Source organism: Solanum dulcamara, chromosome 7 (assembly GCF_947179165.1).
Source record: "Solanum dulcamara chromosome 7, daSolDulc1.2, whole genome shotgun sequence".
Classification (NCBI taxonomy): domain Eukaryota; kingdom Viridiplantae; phylum Streptophyta; class Magnoliopsida; order Solanales; family Solanaceae; genus Solanum; species Solanum dulcamara.
This window is the reverse complement of record NC_077243.1, coordinates 24,196,091-24,210,657: the sequence shown is the minus strand read 5'-3', so window position 1 is coordinate 24,210,657 and position 14,567 is coordinate 24,196,091. Positions and strand designations below refer to the sequence as shown.

Below are 14,567 nucleotides of genomic sequence, written 5' to 3'. Positions count from 1 at the left end.
TCGTGCCATCATTCATCTTTATTTTGTTGGACCCAATACCAATAACATCCAAAGTATGAACGTCTCCCATGAACACAGATCCTCCTGAGATAGGTTTATATTGATGGAACCATTCTCTCCGGGAAGTCATGTGCCATGTTGCTCCTGTGTCCAAGATCCAGACATTAATGAAACATTTTCTACCTTCATTATTTGATATTGCTTCACTATATAAAATATCACCATCATCCGAGGTACTTTCAACATTCCCTTGAGCATTTGATGACTCAGGGTGTTCACTCTTCTTCTTGAACCAACAATCTTTCTTGATGTGCCCTTTCTTGCCATAGTTGTGATACTTGATATTCTTCTTACTTCTTGATTTAGATCTACCATGATTGTGACTCTTATGGGGGCCACATTCCATTGGTCTTTCTCCCACTATTGTCAAAGCTTCAGCTTGCTGCGAACTTGTTTGTCTATCTTTCTTATTTTTGCGTCGATTTTCTTCTTCTAAGACAACGGCTGCTAGGGCTGGGCGTTTGGTATTCGGTTCGGTATTTTCAAAGTTTGGGTTCGGTAATTCAAAGTATATATCAAATACCGAATTTTCAAACTTCGGTTCGGTAATTTGGTAATCGGTAAAATAAAATTCGGTTCGGTATGGTATTCGATAATACCATATTGAAGTCGAAGTCCACACGGAATATGTTAGTACATCATATTCACAATAGCAATAATAAAAAATATGAAGATTTTTAATAACAAACTATGTAATGGATCGAATACAACTGAGCCAGGGTGCTGATCAGTGATATTTGAATAGGTATTCTTATGTTCAATAGGTATCAACTTCAATATTACTGCAACAAGCAGGCTTGCAGCACCAATTAAGACACTGTCTCTGGCCTTAATATGTTCCATGATGTGCCCACACTCATATCCTGAAGAGCATTAAACAGGAAGAACAATTAAAGTAAGTTATCACCATAACAAACAACAAAAACAAACATCATCCTGAACTAAACTGTGCATACATGTAGGTTTAGTCATTTAAAAAATTTTGAGCTTCTATAGGCATTGTAAGTACTATACCTGAAGGCCTTCTTGCTCAACTCTCGATTGTGCATAATTTAGTTGCTGCTCAGAGAGAGTTATACCAGTATATTTACATCCTGTTTGCTTGACAACTTCCATAGCCAAAGTTCCCCAACCAAATCCAATCTCTAAAATGTGATGTTCCTTGCTAATTTTTGCCTATATAGAAATTCTATGTAGCTACGGTGAGAAGGAAAAAATGGACATAAAGTTCAAAGAAGAGATCTAAAGCTTCATTCAATTCACAAACATGAACATCGACTAATACGAGTTAAGATAAAAGAAAAATTTTACCTTTTCAAGAGCAACAAACTGGTACTATGAGTTGAAACGAGCTATTCCACACAACGATTGAAATCTTCCGGCTCCAGACGAAAACTCAGGTAGCAGAAGAAAGAAAAGAACTCTTTTCTAAAGAAATCTAAAAGCTTCGAAACTCTCTTAGCTATCAAAAATCTCTATTTTTATGATAAAATCCGTGTATTCAGAACCCTCCTTTATAAATGAAGAAGAGATAAGTTTATATAGGAAAGGATTTGGGGAAAATGGAGGGGAAAAACCGAATAGAATTAGGGATTCAAATGTGACATCATTATGCTTATCATCTACACAATAGCAGTCCATTTTAGACAAGAAAAATACAGAAAAATGGAAGGTAGTGATAAATATACTGAACTGGCAAAAATATGGCAAGGATTCATAGTACTTCAATGATATAATATGCAAGATAATTACCAGGTTATAATGATGAGAGATATTCCGACGAGCCTGAGTTAGGGTGTTCCATTTTGAAACATGTTGAATGAAATATTTCGCAGATGACAGTGCTGCTGTAAAAAGCAATGTCGTCCACCAGCCTCTAGAGCCATGAAAGTGATAAAAATTAAGGTGTATAATATGTTTAGTTAGGGTTAGGGATTTGGGCTGAACAATTTAGGGATTTGGGCTAGACATTTTACTAATATATTTATGGGACTTTACTCCTTTAGGCCCTACAGAATTGAGAAATGAGAATACAATGGGCTGGTCACTTACTCATTTAATTTCGGTATTCGGTATTTACCGAATACCGAACGGTATATTTGTAAATACCGAATACCGAAATTAAAATACCAAAACATAAAATTCGATATCGAATACCGAACTGAATTACCGAATACCGAAATATCGAAATAGCCGATTCGGTTCGGTAATTCGGTTTTTGGTATTTTATGCCCAGCCCTAGCGGCTGCAACTTCATCGAAAACTAGACTATCTATATTGTTCGTCAGGTTGATGATGAGTTGATCATACGAGTCAAACAGACTTTGAAGTAGAAGCTCCGTATATTCAGTCCCCTCTATTTTGCAGCCCATTGTTGTAAGTTGCAAAAATAGAGTATTGAAAGTATTGATGTGTTCAGTAACCGACATGGACTCTGCCATTCGAAGAGTGTACAATCTTTTTTTTAAGAAGATTTTATTATGCAAAGACTTGGCCTCGTACAATCCCGTAAGAGTATCACATATTTCTTTCGCAGTCCATTTTTCAGTCATACTAGACAACACTTGATCAGCTAGTGTCAAGTGTAGATCAGCAACAGCATTGCTGTCTATGTTGTTCCACTTGCTGTCGTTAGTAAAGTCTGTGGGTCTGCCTTCAATTGCAACTAAGCAATTGTTTTTTTCTCAATATCGCTCTTATTTTCAATTTCCACAATGAGAAATTAGTCTTATTGAATTTTTCAACGTCAAACTTTGTTGTACTCGATATTGTTATTTGGTTCACACCCTTCTAGATTATTTCTGAATATTTTTGCGAACAATCATGACAAATTGTACCGTCATCAAAATTTATCATTCACGTGAACAGTACTTTTCACCGAATTTTACTATTCACAAAATTACTATTCACAGATAGTACCTTCGCATAAAACAAACAGAATAACAGAGGGCTCTGATACCACTGTTAGGGGGGATGAAACACCACAATTAAAGTTTGATATGATAATAAATAATAAAAATAAATTGGACACGAGAATTTTACGTGGAAACCCCTCAAACAGATAGAGAAAAAAAACCACGGGGTAGAAAGATTTTACTATGATAATATGGGAGTACACTACTCTAAAAAATAAGGAGAAAACAACAATAAACACGTCTCTCTTGTAAAAGAAATAACTCACTAAAGAGGACACTCAAGACTACAATATTTATCTTGGTGTATAACTCTCTTTGTGTTCTTATTCTTTTGGATTGTATTTTTGTGGGATGATCTAAATGAGGGCAAGAGGCCCTCTATTTATAGAAAACTGAAAACGCATAAAATACGCGTTTTTGTGTAAAATATGCGTTTTCTTATCAAAAGTTGCTAAAGAATGCAAGAATTTTTGAAACGCATAAAATACGCATTTTCTTCTTGAACGGTGTATGTGCACCTCCCCTTTTTGACTTTTTTGCATTACCAACTTCCTCAGTGCATTCCTCACTGTCCTTTCCAATTGGTATTTCATTTAAGCCTACTGAAATGGTCTCTTAATTCCCTCCATATTTGCCTTCCCAGTAACTCTTTCATGTTTTTCATATAATTGCAATGGGTTTAATTTGCAACAGTCTTGTGAATCTTGTTTCTGTATTTGGTGTTTCACTAGATTTGCATTAGCATGTTGATTGGTACGGGGTTATCACCCCAGGAAAGTTTGCAAAATAATTCTAAATAATCTATATATATCTTTTCCTTCAATTAAAGCATGATGTATTTGCATGATTATTGAATTTGTATAATAAAGTAAATCACATGTATACCGAAATATGTTATATGTAATTAATTGGAACCAATATATTTCGAGGGTGCATTTCACTTTGGAGGGACTGAATCTGGCCGACCATCATACCTCGACTATATCAGATGATAATAGGAGAAAATTAATTTGCCTATCTCCATTTCTTAATTGAAACAGGACAAAAATCCTAATGTTATCCCACATGCGAGATCTTATTGAAAATAACCCCAATTTCAAAATTAGGTGGGATAATGAATTTCACATGGCTAATGCACAATAAAAAAGTTCCAAAAAGACTAAAGCCTACTCCACTTAAATTTGTCTGATAAAAGTACATTGTTTATCAATTATAATTGGGTTGCCTTTGAATTCAATTGAACAGCCAGTGGCCCACAAAAGTCAGAACCCCACATGCCCTTTAACCTCATCTTCATTCATATACAATCCCAATCTAAAGATTCTCTTGTCTATTTGTACGGCGCAAATTCCTAAACTTTTTCAGGGCCATATTCGTAAAAAAACACATATCCCGTGCGCGGCGATATTATACGCTTTAACCAATCAACCTAAGTACTCTACACTAATCTCCGTCAAATTCCAATAATATCCCCCGTCACTTTCTTATTATCCTTTTTTGACTTCTTCTTTTTCTTCCCCACCTAATACATTAACCTCTGCATCTTTATCACTCTTTCACCATCTCTTCTCTTCTCTTTCCTTTTCAAAGCTTACATCTTTTTTGCCTTTTGGGTTGCTAGATTCAAGCGAAAATGAGCCGTTTAAGGAGATTTGACCTCATCGAATACTCTCCTTCTCCTTTCGAATCCTCATTTTTCACATCCAAAACCCTACCTCTAAACCCATACTTACCCTCATTCCTCATTGAAGATGAGCTTGACTGCACTCTCGATCTCATCTGCCCCAAGCCTAACGGACCCACTACCTTCCTCGATCTTACCTCCCCTTTCGACGACTTTGACACCATCACCGATCTGATCCAAATCGAAAGAACCCCTTTTTTCAGCACTATTCGCCGAGTTCAGCACCGGTTAAGACTCGGTACTGAGTTGCAATGCCTTTCTGACCGAGTCACCGCACTCGAGCGGATGTTAAGGGAGAAGGAGAAGAATAATAAGAAGAACAAAATTGGTGAGCGGAAGTACACGTGGACGGCTGACATCAAGAGCCCTGAGAAGGACGGAGTTGATCGGAAATACAAATGGGTTGCTGAGGTGAAAGATGGTAAGAAGAAAGGTGCTTTGGATAAAAGCTACAAATTTAGTGCTGAGATCAAAGGAAAAGGTGAGGAGGATTCACGTAGTTACAGTTTCAAAGCATCAAATGTCAGCGATAGCGATAGCGATGAAAGTGAGAAAAAAGAGAAGAAAGATAAGAAGAAGAAGAAATGTGAAAGTGGTAAATCTGTTGGTTGTACTCGCCTTGTTGAGATTGAAGAGCCGTCCCATCATGGGGCACTCGTCTTAAGACAGGTTCAGTTTCCAGATTTTCGTAATCAATGTTACAGATCTTACTTAGGAATGACAAATCTTGAAATTTTGTATGATGGGATTTGTGTTTTCTTTGTTTGTGATGTATAGGTATTTGCGAAGAGAGTGGAGAAGAGAAGGGGGAAGAGGAAGGAGCTGTCACCACAAGATGCAGCTTTAGCAATTCAAATGAGCTTTAGGGCTTACTTGATTAAGAGGTCTCAGGCACTGCGTGCTCTGAGGGAACTGGCCATTGCCAAGACTAAGTTGAAGGAGCTAAGGGCTCTCTTCAACAACTTCACTTACCGAAGACGTGTTGCCCGTGATGCTGAGGAACGCCAGAGGTTCTCTGAGAAGATTATTGTGCTGCTACTCACTGTTGATGCCATTGAGGTAAACATAGTAGTATTCGTTCGTGCTTGGCAATGTTGCTAGTTGTTTGTATCAATTGGCTTATTGAGTTTTGTTATCTAATGTTACTTTTTTCTTTTCGAAATGATATGACGGTGTTTGACTAGATAGGGAGTGTAAGATACAAGTGGTTAGGGCTGTTCACAGTTTTGGTTAAAACCAAAACCAAATTGAAAAAAAAACCGACATTTGATTTGGTTTGGTTTGATTTGGTTTTAAATTTGAAAAACCGATAATATTTGGTTTGGTTATGGTTATAGTAAAAAATAACCGAATAAATAACCGAATCAAACCATAATTATATACATAAAATTTATAATTATTTATATGTATAATATTAGCTTTTCATAAATAATTAAAGATATTTTATACCTTTTAATTATTAATTTAATTTTGATCTATTTATTTTTAAGTCTCATGTCTTAAAAGAATATGTCCAAGTCCAACAATCAAAGTCCAACTCTAAATTCTAATAAGTTGTAAACACTAAGCAACATAAGGGTAAAACGTAAAAATTCTACTATCTCTTTTCCTTTTAAGCTAAGGAAGATGGTCGAAGTACTTTTGATTATATTATGGATTCTCTAGCTAGTTTAGTTTAAATATGTAATTTTTTCATTTTAATGGACAAAGTTGTTTGTATTTTGGAACCTCTGTTTGACTTGTTCTTTATAATATCTAAACTGTGTTGCAAGTTTGGTCCGTCTGATTTGCCATCAGCATGTCTTTCCCTCAATATGCAGCAAAGTTCGTCCTTGTGAGCCGTGAGAAAAAAAGAGCTTCATAAGAAATTTGAAGAATGTAGAGAGAGAATATTTGAATTGTCCCGGCTAGTCATAAATCGAAAAATCGAACCAAACCGAACCAAACCGACAATAACCAAACCGGTGGTTATTATTTTACTTGGTTTGGTTATGGTTTTAGACATTTAAAAACCGATTAAATTGATTTGATTATGGTTTTAATCAATAACCGACCCAAACCGAACCATGAACACCCCTACAAGTGGTAGTTGAAGAAAATATTAAAGTAATACTAGAAAAAAGCACACCAAAATTTATGATTTGATTAGTTAAATGGATTTGGATATTTGAAAGTTGTGAATATTGTACAAAATAGTATTGTCAAAGACTTCGAGTTGTCCAAAAAATCAAATAAGAAGGCTTATAAATTGGAATGGATAGAGTACTAGAAATTTGCTTCTTGGAAATGTTACTTTCGTATGCAAAGTATCATTTATGAGTTCTTGGATCTATAGTTCTCAGATGTTTGTAGTAGTTACTTTCAGCCCCCTCATTTTAGTGATTCGTCTGTATTTTTTGTTCTTATTTCTTTTCTTTCTCCATTGGGTTTGGGAGTGTTAGATGGTCTATAATTGACATAGTTCATCAAATAGGAAGGGCATTAATAGGAAGTCTGGATCTGAACAATGAAAAATTATACCCACGACCTTTGCTATTTTGCTGGCAACATGGATTGTACATTCTTCGTATTGTCTGAACTAAACGGGCAACATAAGGATGCAGTTTATTATTACTATGTTGCTGTCTTTCCTGATATTGAGGTGGGGAAGCACAAATTTTCTGTTCTCCAGCTAGCTTTGCAGCAGCTTCGTCACTTTTGTAAATACTTCCTGTTAAAACTTTTTCGGTTTGTATTTTCATATATTTGCATTAAATAGTGCCTACTGCAGCAACCGTCAATGTTATCTTCGACTAATTTCAGTTTCTATATTAGAATCCATAAACATAGTTTGTCAATAACATCAAATGTGTGCATATAATGGGATCACATATTTTCTTTACTTGCAATTGTGTTATGCAAAACTTTGGCAGTCTCGACCCTTTTTTGCATTTTCCTTTTGCTCCAGAAATGCATTTATTCTTTACTTTCCTTCTATATTAGGGTGCGGATATGATGGTGCGATCTGCAAAGAAGTCCATGGTGGACGAGTTAGAAGCAATGCTTGATGTTATCGACCCCCAACCTGGTGGGAGGCCTTTATCTGTTGCAAGAAGGAGAACATTTGATATGCCAGATGGTGCCATTCAGAAGGAGCTTGCAGCTGGTGTGGCTCAAGTTGTTCGAATGCTTGACGAGTCAAATGGTACTGAAACCTTTGAAGGATGCTTATGAGTCTACTATGAGTCTGACATGTGAGATTCCACTGGTCTCTGGGGTTTGCTAGTGTTGTATGTTCTAAGTAGGACCGACTACGGTATGAAGCTAGTACTACTGTTGTTAACGTTTCTTTTATTCTGGATAATGGAGATCAGAGCTAGTATGTCATCTTCCTCTATCTTTTGGTATGAGATTTTCACTTGGCTTAGCGCTCAACCCACTTGTAGGGATATCTTTTGATGCATAGGTGATCATGTCAAGTGTAATGCTTGATGTTTCCTTTGTAAATCACATGCATTTCACTATCATGTTCAGTAGACCTCGTGCTATGACAATGTCCACTAGCATCTCTTTGTGTTATTAATAATGTGGAAAACATGAATCGTGATTCCAATTTGACCTTAGACGTGTTCAAGTTTCAGTTGGGACTGCTAATGTTGTGTAGTTGCTTTCAACTTAGCTAAGTTGTAAGACCAGGTTGCAAAAATTGGTTAGCTACGGGTAAAAGCTTTAAGACTGGCAATTCCCTACCTCAACCTTGTTAGCCATGCACATACGGGTAGCTGTTGTTTGTTAGAAGTGAAAATACATTATTCGTGAGTTGGTGTTGCACGTGCAAAAGGCACAAGAAGGATATGAAACACCATATTTTGCACTGTAATTTTGTATCACAATTTTGCTCCTTTTTTCTTCGGGTGAATGGGGCATGGTAATGGTCTGAAGCAGATGTAGAAACTCTACAGATACCATCTGTTGAATTTGCTTGTGGTTGTGTTGTGCATAGTGCATACTTCTATTGGCTTTTCCCTTCTGAATATGCGAGGAAAATCATTCTGGCAACCAAACGACGATAAACAATTTACAGTTTGAAAAATATTGAACAGACATGAGCTAAGTCAAGATTTGTGAACTAGTGTGCTATAATGCTGTTTATACTTCCCAGTAGCTTTGCTAGTCTGGCAAGGCGGTGCGCTACGCAGACCAGTCCAAGGGCTGCCCCGGGCAGATCCAATTCTAAAGAGGGGTTAGTGATACACCCAAATTATACCTCCAATTAAGTAGTATAATGCAGTCATTGTCAAATATAGAACCCAACAAGATTGGAGTCGAATTTGTGAGAACTAATTCATATGCAACTAATATTAGTTACTTATTTTCAAAGAAAGGGAAAGTTTGGGGGATTTGAATAACTTTTGGTATCAACTTGTAATCCTTAACTTCGACAATATTGATTTGAAATGGGAAATTTATAGAGAGAAAAATCAGAATTACGTTCGCAAAACTGAATGACTTATCTCGGGTAATTACAGAATTCAACCTTATAGTGTTAGTTTGTCAAACTTCATGATGCATTTAATTGTTTCTGAACCAAATTAAATGTGTCACTTTTGTTCTTCCAAACTAAAAGTTTGACCTTAAGCAAATGACATTTACTTCGAGTTGGTTAATCTTGCAACAACATTAACCATTAGCCGAGTTTTAATAAGCTCGAATTCTTGTTATTAGCTCATTTACTAGGTTTTGCACTTTTTTACTCAAACAAGTTAAACCCATAACAAGATTTAATGTTTGCAATCATTAGAAATCGGATAAAACGAAAGAACTAACAAGGCATACAATCACATTGTAGGTTTTATTCTATACACACCCTTTATTTAGGTCAAATTGTCATGGATCGCACAATCCTTGATCGTGGGGTTTAACCATTCATGATAATTGAAAAAAAATACTCAATTGCATTTATTGAATAAGAATTTACTTACAAATTAAAGTCAATCAAACAAGATTTTGATTTCAAAAATCCAGTAATCTATGAATAACCTTTAGTCATAACATACATTGTCAATGCGTTCTTTGCTAAAAAAAAAGATAATAAAATAAACCCTAGAAAATACTAGCTATAGTGCCATAAAATTTGAAATTTACAACGTCAAAGCTGGCCCTCTGAAGCATGCGTGAGGTTTTGTCTAACATCCCATAACAAGTGTGACATTCTGTCGCTCTGATCATCAGCTCTTGTCAATAGCTTCGTTAAGATACCCTTAGCAAATATTTGTCTGACGGCTCATCGCAGGTGTGACGGTCCATCAGATGGACCATCGAAGCCTTCCAGTGTGCTTCTATTAGCTCTTGACAGTGGAGCTGACGGTCTACCGGATATGTGACGATCCGTTAGAGATCCCGTCATAGTCACTTTTTATTCCACTTAGCTCAATTTTGCTTTCTTTTCCTTTTTTGTGTGATTTCCTATCCAATATAGTAGAAAAATCATCAAACGACACTATTATTGCTTAAGATCTAGCATTTATTCATAGTTAAAAGCGTCAAATGTGTCATCTAATGCCGGCACATCAGTTAGCAAGTTCAATGGTCAATACATAGATGATTTTTGTTCTTTCGAGCAATCATTCTCTCATCAGTTAACTTTTAGATTGAGTTAGGGCAAGGTCTATTTCTTTACAATAAATACTACTCCCTACAGGAGTATATGTCTATTTCATAAAATTTAGTGGTTTCTAGGGAAGAGGATCAAGTTGGCCCTTGCAAACAACTTGATGCACTATCTCCCTTCAACTCTTTGAGTGAAATGCAGCAAAAGAAAAGGAATGAAAATTCATAGACTGATCCCATCATCTCGTTCCGAACTTGATCTTCATTTTCGAACTTCTTGTTCGATAAGATCCTAAGTCTTGTTGTTTCCATTTTCTAAAAGTGCAAGAGGGGGGGGGGGGGTGAATTGACTATTTTAAAAATCTTTAGTCGACTTGCAACAAAAATAATTAACTAATAAAATCAGAGATAATAAGTAGACTGTAAGGAGCAAGAAGGAAATGTGACGCCGGATGTTTTTATACTTGTTGGGATCTAATGTAGATCTTAGTCCAGTTCCCTTGGGTTGCAAGGTTGTTCTACTAAAGCTTATGGAAGGTTACAAAAAGGAACAAAAGTAGATCCTAGATCTACACTCAATTCTTTTCTTGATCACTCTTTTTTTTCCAGATTCTTTTTGATACAATGCCACACCACTCTAATTCTCTCTTCTCTTTTTAAGTATACAGAAATTTAAAAGCAATAACAATGCTTGCTAAAGTAGAATAAAGATTGTATAAGTGTATTCGACAGAGTGAATACTTCAGCCAAGTCTTGATTGATTTATAGTTTATTGAGGTTGAGTGCAACCCAAAGGAATTGATCCTTAGAGAGGAAGGTGTATCCTTCTTTCTAAGAAGATTGTCCTCCATAAATTAAGGTCTGATTCCCCTTGATTTGTCTGCAAATCTTTTCTTCAATCAGTTTGGTATTGTTTCCTTCTTTGTAGATTCCTTTTTACTTGCTTTCCTTCTTTTGCTGATTATTTGCTTTCCTTTCCTTGCCTTATACTTGGCTTGTAAATCACTTGTAGATCCTTCTTGATTTGCTGCTGAGAAATCTTTGTTGATTTCTTTGCTTCTTTCTTTTTTATGAAACCTGCATATTATCATCAAAATTAGCTTCAACACGCTTTGACTTCATTAGAAAGTGGTTGGTCAGCTATCGACATATCTTTTAGGTCACCGTCCACATAGTCTGTAATGCCTTTCACTGCATCGCATTTAATTTATCGGGGTTGAATCCTGTTTCTTGAGCGATCGCCTTCGGTCGTTGGCAGAACGCCTTGATGTGTGCGCTTGTTTGTTGGGTTGGCCAGCTAAGTTCGAAAAATGTGTTTTTCCTTTTCAATTGGGAAGTTGACATTATGAAGCGTAGCTATCTCCAGCCCAGTGCTAGTCAATTGATCTATTGTTAGTGCCTGTTTGACTTAACTTATTTTATAAGCTCAAAAAAAATTAATTGGGTAGCCCAACTTATATTGTTTTGGCTTATAAATCATTTTTAGCTTATAAGCTGGTTTAGATAAGTTAAGTCAAACCGATCCAATTATTTTTTGGGCTTATTTTAAGTACAAAATAACTTTAAATTGACTAGTCAAACATTCAAAAAAACTGAAAATAGCTTATAAACAACTGACAAGTCAATTCAAACGGGCTTTTAGTCTATTCGGTCCTACATATTTCTCTCATTGGACTGATGAATTTTATTGGAATGATTTCGATGTAGAGATGGTACAAGCCTGGTGGCAAATGGATTGGGCTTCGAGCTTAAACCCAACTTGGGATATGTTCGGCGTAGCTTCAAATAAAATCTTTTTCGAAAAATATTTTGAATATTTTATGTTTGACCAAATCATTTGAGAAACGGTTTTAGTAGTACCAAAAAAGGTTTGTGTTTGCCACAAAAAAGTCTCATAACCACCTAATAATTGCATACATTTCATGTGCCTTTTTTGGTTGCATGATTTCCTTGTTCTAGACGTAATGCAGAATTAATAGAGTACGTATTAATTGAAATTAAAATAATAATTTAGGAGTTAGGCGCCGACTATAACATGATGTATAAGTCTATACTATTACTACTGGTAGGAATGTACATGGATCGGGTTGTTTACAAATCAAATTAAACCATTTGTGTCGGGTTATTAAATCTATAAACCAAACCAAATCAATAAAAGTCGGGTTTTTCGATATCAATTTTTCTCGGATTTTTCGAGTTTTTTCGGATTTCTCGGATTTTTCATAGTATCTAATAAAAAGCACAGTGCTTCTTAAAAAGAGTTCTAGTACAAAATATCAACATATAAGATAGATGCAAAACACTGTTTGAAGTTTTAACTTTATAATATAACTTTCTAAGATGAATTTTTTTTATATTATTTAGATGGGCTTCTCAAGTCCAAATCTAAATGTAAGGAAAAAAATAAAAAATTATGAAAAGTTTTAAAAAAATATTTATAAATTACATTTTAATAAATATTTTTATGTATAACATAATTTAAAAGTAGTATATCTATAATCGGGTTGGTTTGAGTTCGATTTGACTTTTTTTAGTTAAAACCAAACCAACCCTATAATGGTTGGTTTTTTTTCCAAACACTAAATCAAGTCAAACCAAACCACTAATCGAATTTTTTCTCCGATTTGATTCGATTTATCGATTTGGTGCAATTTATCGATTTGCCCTGTACATCCCTAACTACTGATACACAATGAGTTCATAAAAATAATATGGCCTAGTATTTTATTTCCAAGAGATTTCCTCAATCTTTGCAATTTGACTTGTATCAAAACCACCTCTTTCTCTTTCTTCTTATAATATTTCATTTGATTCCCAACGCTAATTAATTAATAATTTTCGAACTTGTCGCAAAAAAACATGGAATATTATAATAGTTTGAGTGTTCCATTTTGACGAAACTAGATATAGGAAAACACGACCTCGAAGAATGCCGTGTATTGAAGTTAAGAAAACTGGCAAAAATGATTCTAAAAAAACAATAAGTGCAAATATGAGAAAAAGAAATAGTTTAATTAAACCAATAACACGTTTCTTATCACCAAGTTTATAAGCAGATTCAGAATATTTAGTTTATGAATTTTCAAATTTTATCTTATCAATTTTTGAATAATTTATTTATACATATTTAATTAAAAAAAATTAATAGTATAAATATATGATTTGTTGAGTCAAAATTACTAAATTTTACTGCCCTGGCACCAACTAAGAAGAATATCAAAATATGTTTAGCTTGAACTCAAGGTCAAGGTCTCAACTTCCGCCAGCCTATCAAATTATTAATAAGAAATCCTAAGCAGCAGGCACGTTTGGGAAGTGAAGTTTTACCAATACATCACTTTAATGTTGTCTAGAATTTTTTCTATGAATAATACTAATTATATATAAGATTTTAATTTTTCACTAAAAGATATTCACGTTTACTTGTCCAGTTTAAAAAATCATGAAATAATTTATCATTATATACTTATTTTATTCTTATTTTTAAGTAAGTGTTTATTTCCAATTCGTTTCCTAATGAATGAGATGATTTATAATATTTAAGGATAATATAGTAAAATTATTATTTTATTTATTGCTTCTTATGGAATATGTCAAGTTAAACATAGATAAGTAAACATGAGCGAGGGAGTAAGATCAGGGGCAAATCTATTAAGGTTTGGTAGGGTGCCACGCCACCCACAGACTTCGACAGAATATATATATATATATATATATATATATATATATATACATGACATATATAAATAATAAACGTGGACCCTAGAGAACCAATAAAGGCTCTAGTCTGAGTTATCGCAAGATATAAAATATATAAGGTACTAAAAAGATTAAATATAAGAGAAAGGGTGTTGAATCCCCATAAACTCAGCCAGTTCAACTAATCATGCAGAAATATCCATAGAATCTGAAAGTCGAAGTACCAAAACTCTAACAAGTAACAAGACTAGAAAAAGGGGATGCAACCCCAAATATCCATAAGGTAAACAGTGTTTGAAAGTCTAATCCTGAAAGAAGGACTAGAATGAGGAGAGCTCATGGCTGCCTGAAGGAGTTGACTCACACTTGAACTCTGATAGCTTATGGTCCTCTATTCTAGGTCTATCGGCAGTCGTCTGAATATGTCTTGTACTCAACAAAAAATAGAGCAAGTATATTATCAATACACAAAAATAATAGTGTACTGGTAGGATCGCGCGGCTAGCCAATAAGCGAGACATGGACATGTAAATACAGCACCATAAGTACATATATACAGAACAGACTTAACTAATATCATCTCCTAACTAGTACTCAACATTATCACAATTCATCAGTCT

At 34.9% G+C, this 14,567-nt stretch overlaps 2 protein-coding genes across 2 annotated transcripts; one reads left to right on the top strand and one right to left on the bottom strand.

Annotated features, from left to right (window-relative positions):
- Positions 1–632: 632 nt before the first annotated feature.
- On the bottom strand, positions 633–2,317 carry LOC129894623 (uncharacterized). Its single transcript, XM_055970304.1, has 4 exons — positions 2,231–2,317; positions 1,813–2,001; positions 1,075–1,236; positions 633–923 (listed from the first exon to the last, which is right to left on the bottom strand). The coding sequence occupies exons 1-4, from the start codon at positions 2,315–2,317 to the stop codon at positions 870–872; spliced, it is 492 nt and encodes a 163-aa protein (XP_055826279.1). The 3' UTR covers positions 633–869.
- A 2,172-nt stretch (positions 2,318–4,489) lies between these two features.
- LOC129894980 (BAG family molecular chaperone regulator 7) lies at positions 4,490–8,073 on the top strand. The gene is made up of 3 exons (XM_055970583.1): positions 4,490–5,328; positions 5,437–5,718; positions 7,642–8,073. Exons 1-3 carry the CDS (start codon positions 4,609–4,611, stop codon positions 7,870–7,872), a joined length of 1,233 nt encoding a protein of 410 aa, XP_055826558.1. The 5' UTR covers positions 4,490–4,608; the 3' UTR covers positions 7,873–8,073.
- Positions 8,074–14,567: the final 6,494 nt, after the last annotated feature.

What these genes read in the sequence shown, in the direction of transcription:
- LOC129894623 (XM_055970304.1), bottom strand. Translation starts at nt 2,317, where the DNA reads ATGAAGTTGCAGCCGCTAGGGCTGGGCATAAAATACCAAAAACCGAAT. An exon ending in TTTCGATATTTCGGTATTCG is followed by an intron (nt 2,002 to 2,230) that starts GTAATTCAGTTC and finishes TAAATTGTTCAG; the next exon opens with CCCAAATCCCTAACCCTAAC. An exon ending in TCTCTCATCATTATAACCTG is followed by an intron (nt 1,237 to 1,812) that starts GTAATTATCTTG and finishes ATTTCTATATAG; the next exon opens with GCAAAAATTAGCAAGGAACA.
- LOC129894980 (XM_055970583.1), top strand. Translation starts at nt 4,609, where the DNA reads ATGAGCCGTTTAAGGAGATTTGACCTCATCGAATACTCTCCTTCTCCT. An exon ending in GGGCACTCGTCTTAAGACAG is followed by an intron (nt 5,329 to 5,436) that starts GTTCAGTTTCCA and finishes TGTGATGTATAG; the next exon opens with GTATTTGCGAAGAGAGTGGA. An exon ending in TCACTGTTGATGCCATTGAG is followed by an intron (nt 5,719 to 7,641) that starts GTAAACATAGTA and finishes CTTCTATATTAG; the next exon opens with GGTGCGGATATGATGGTGCG.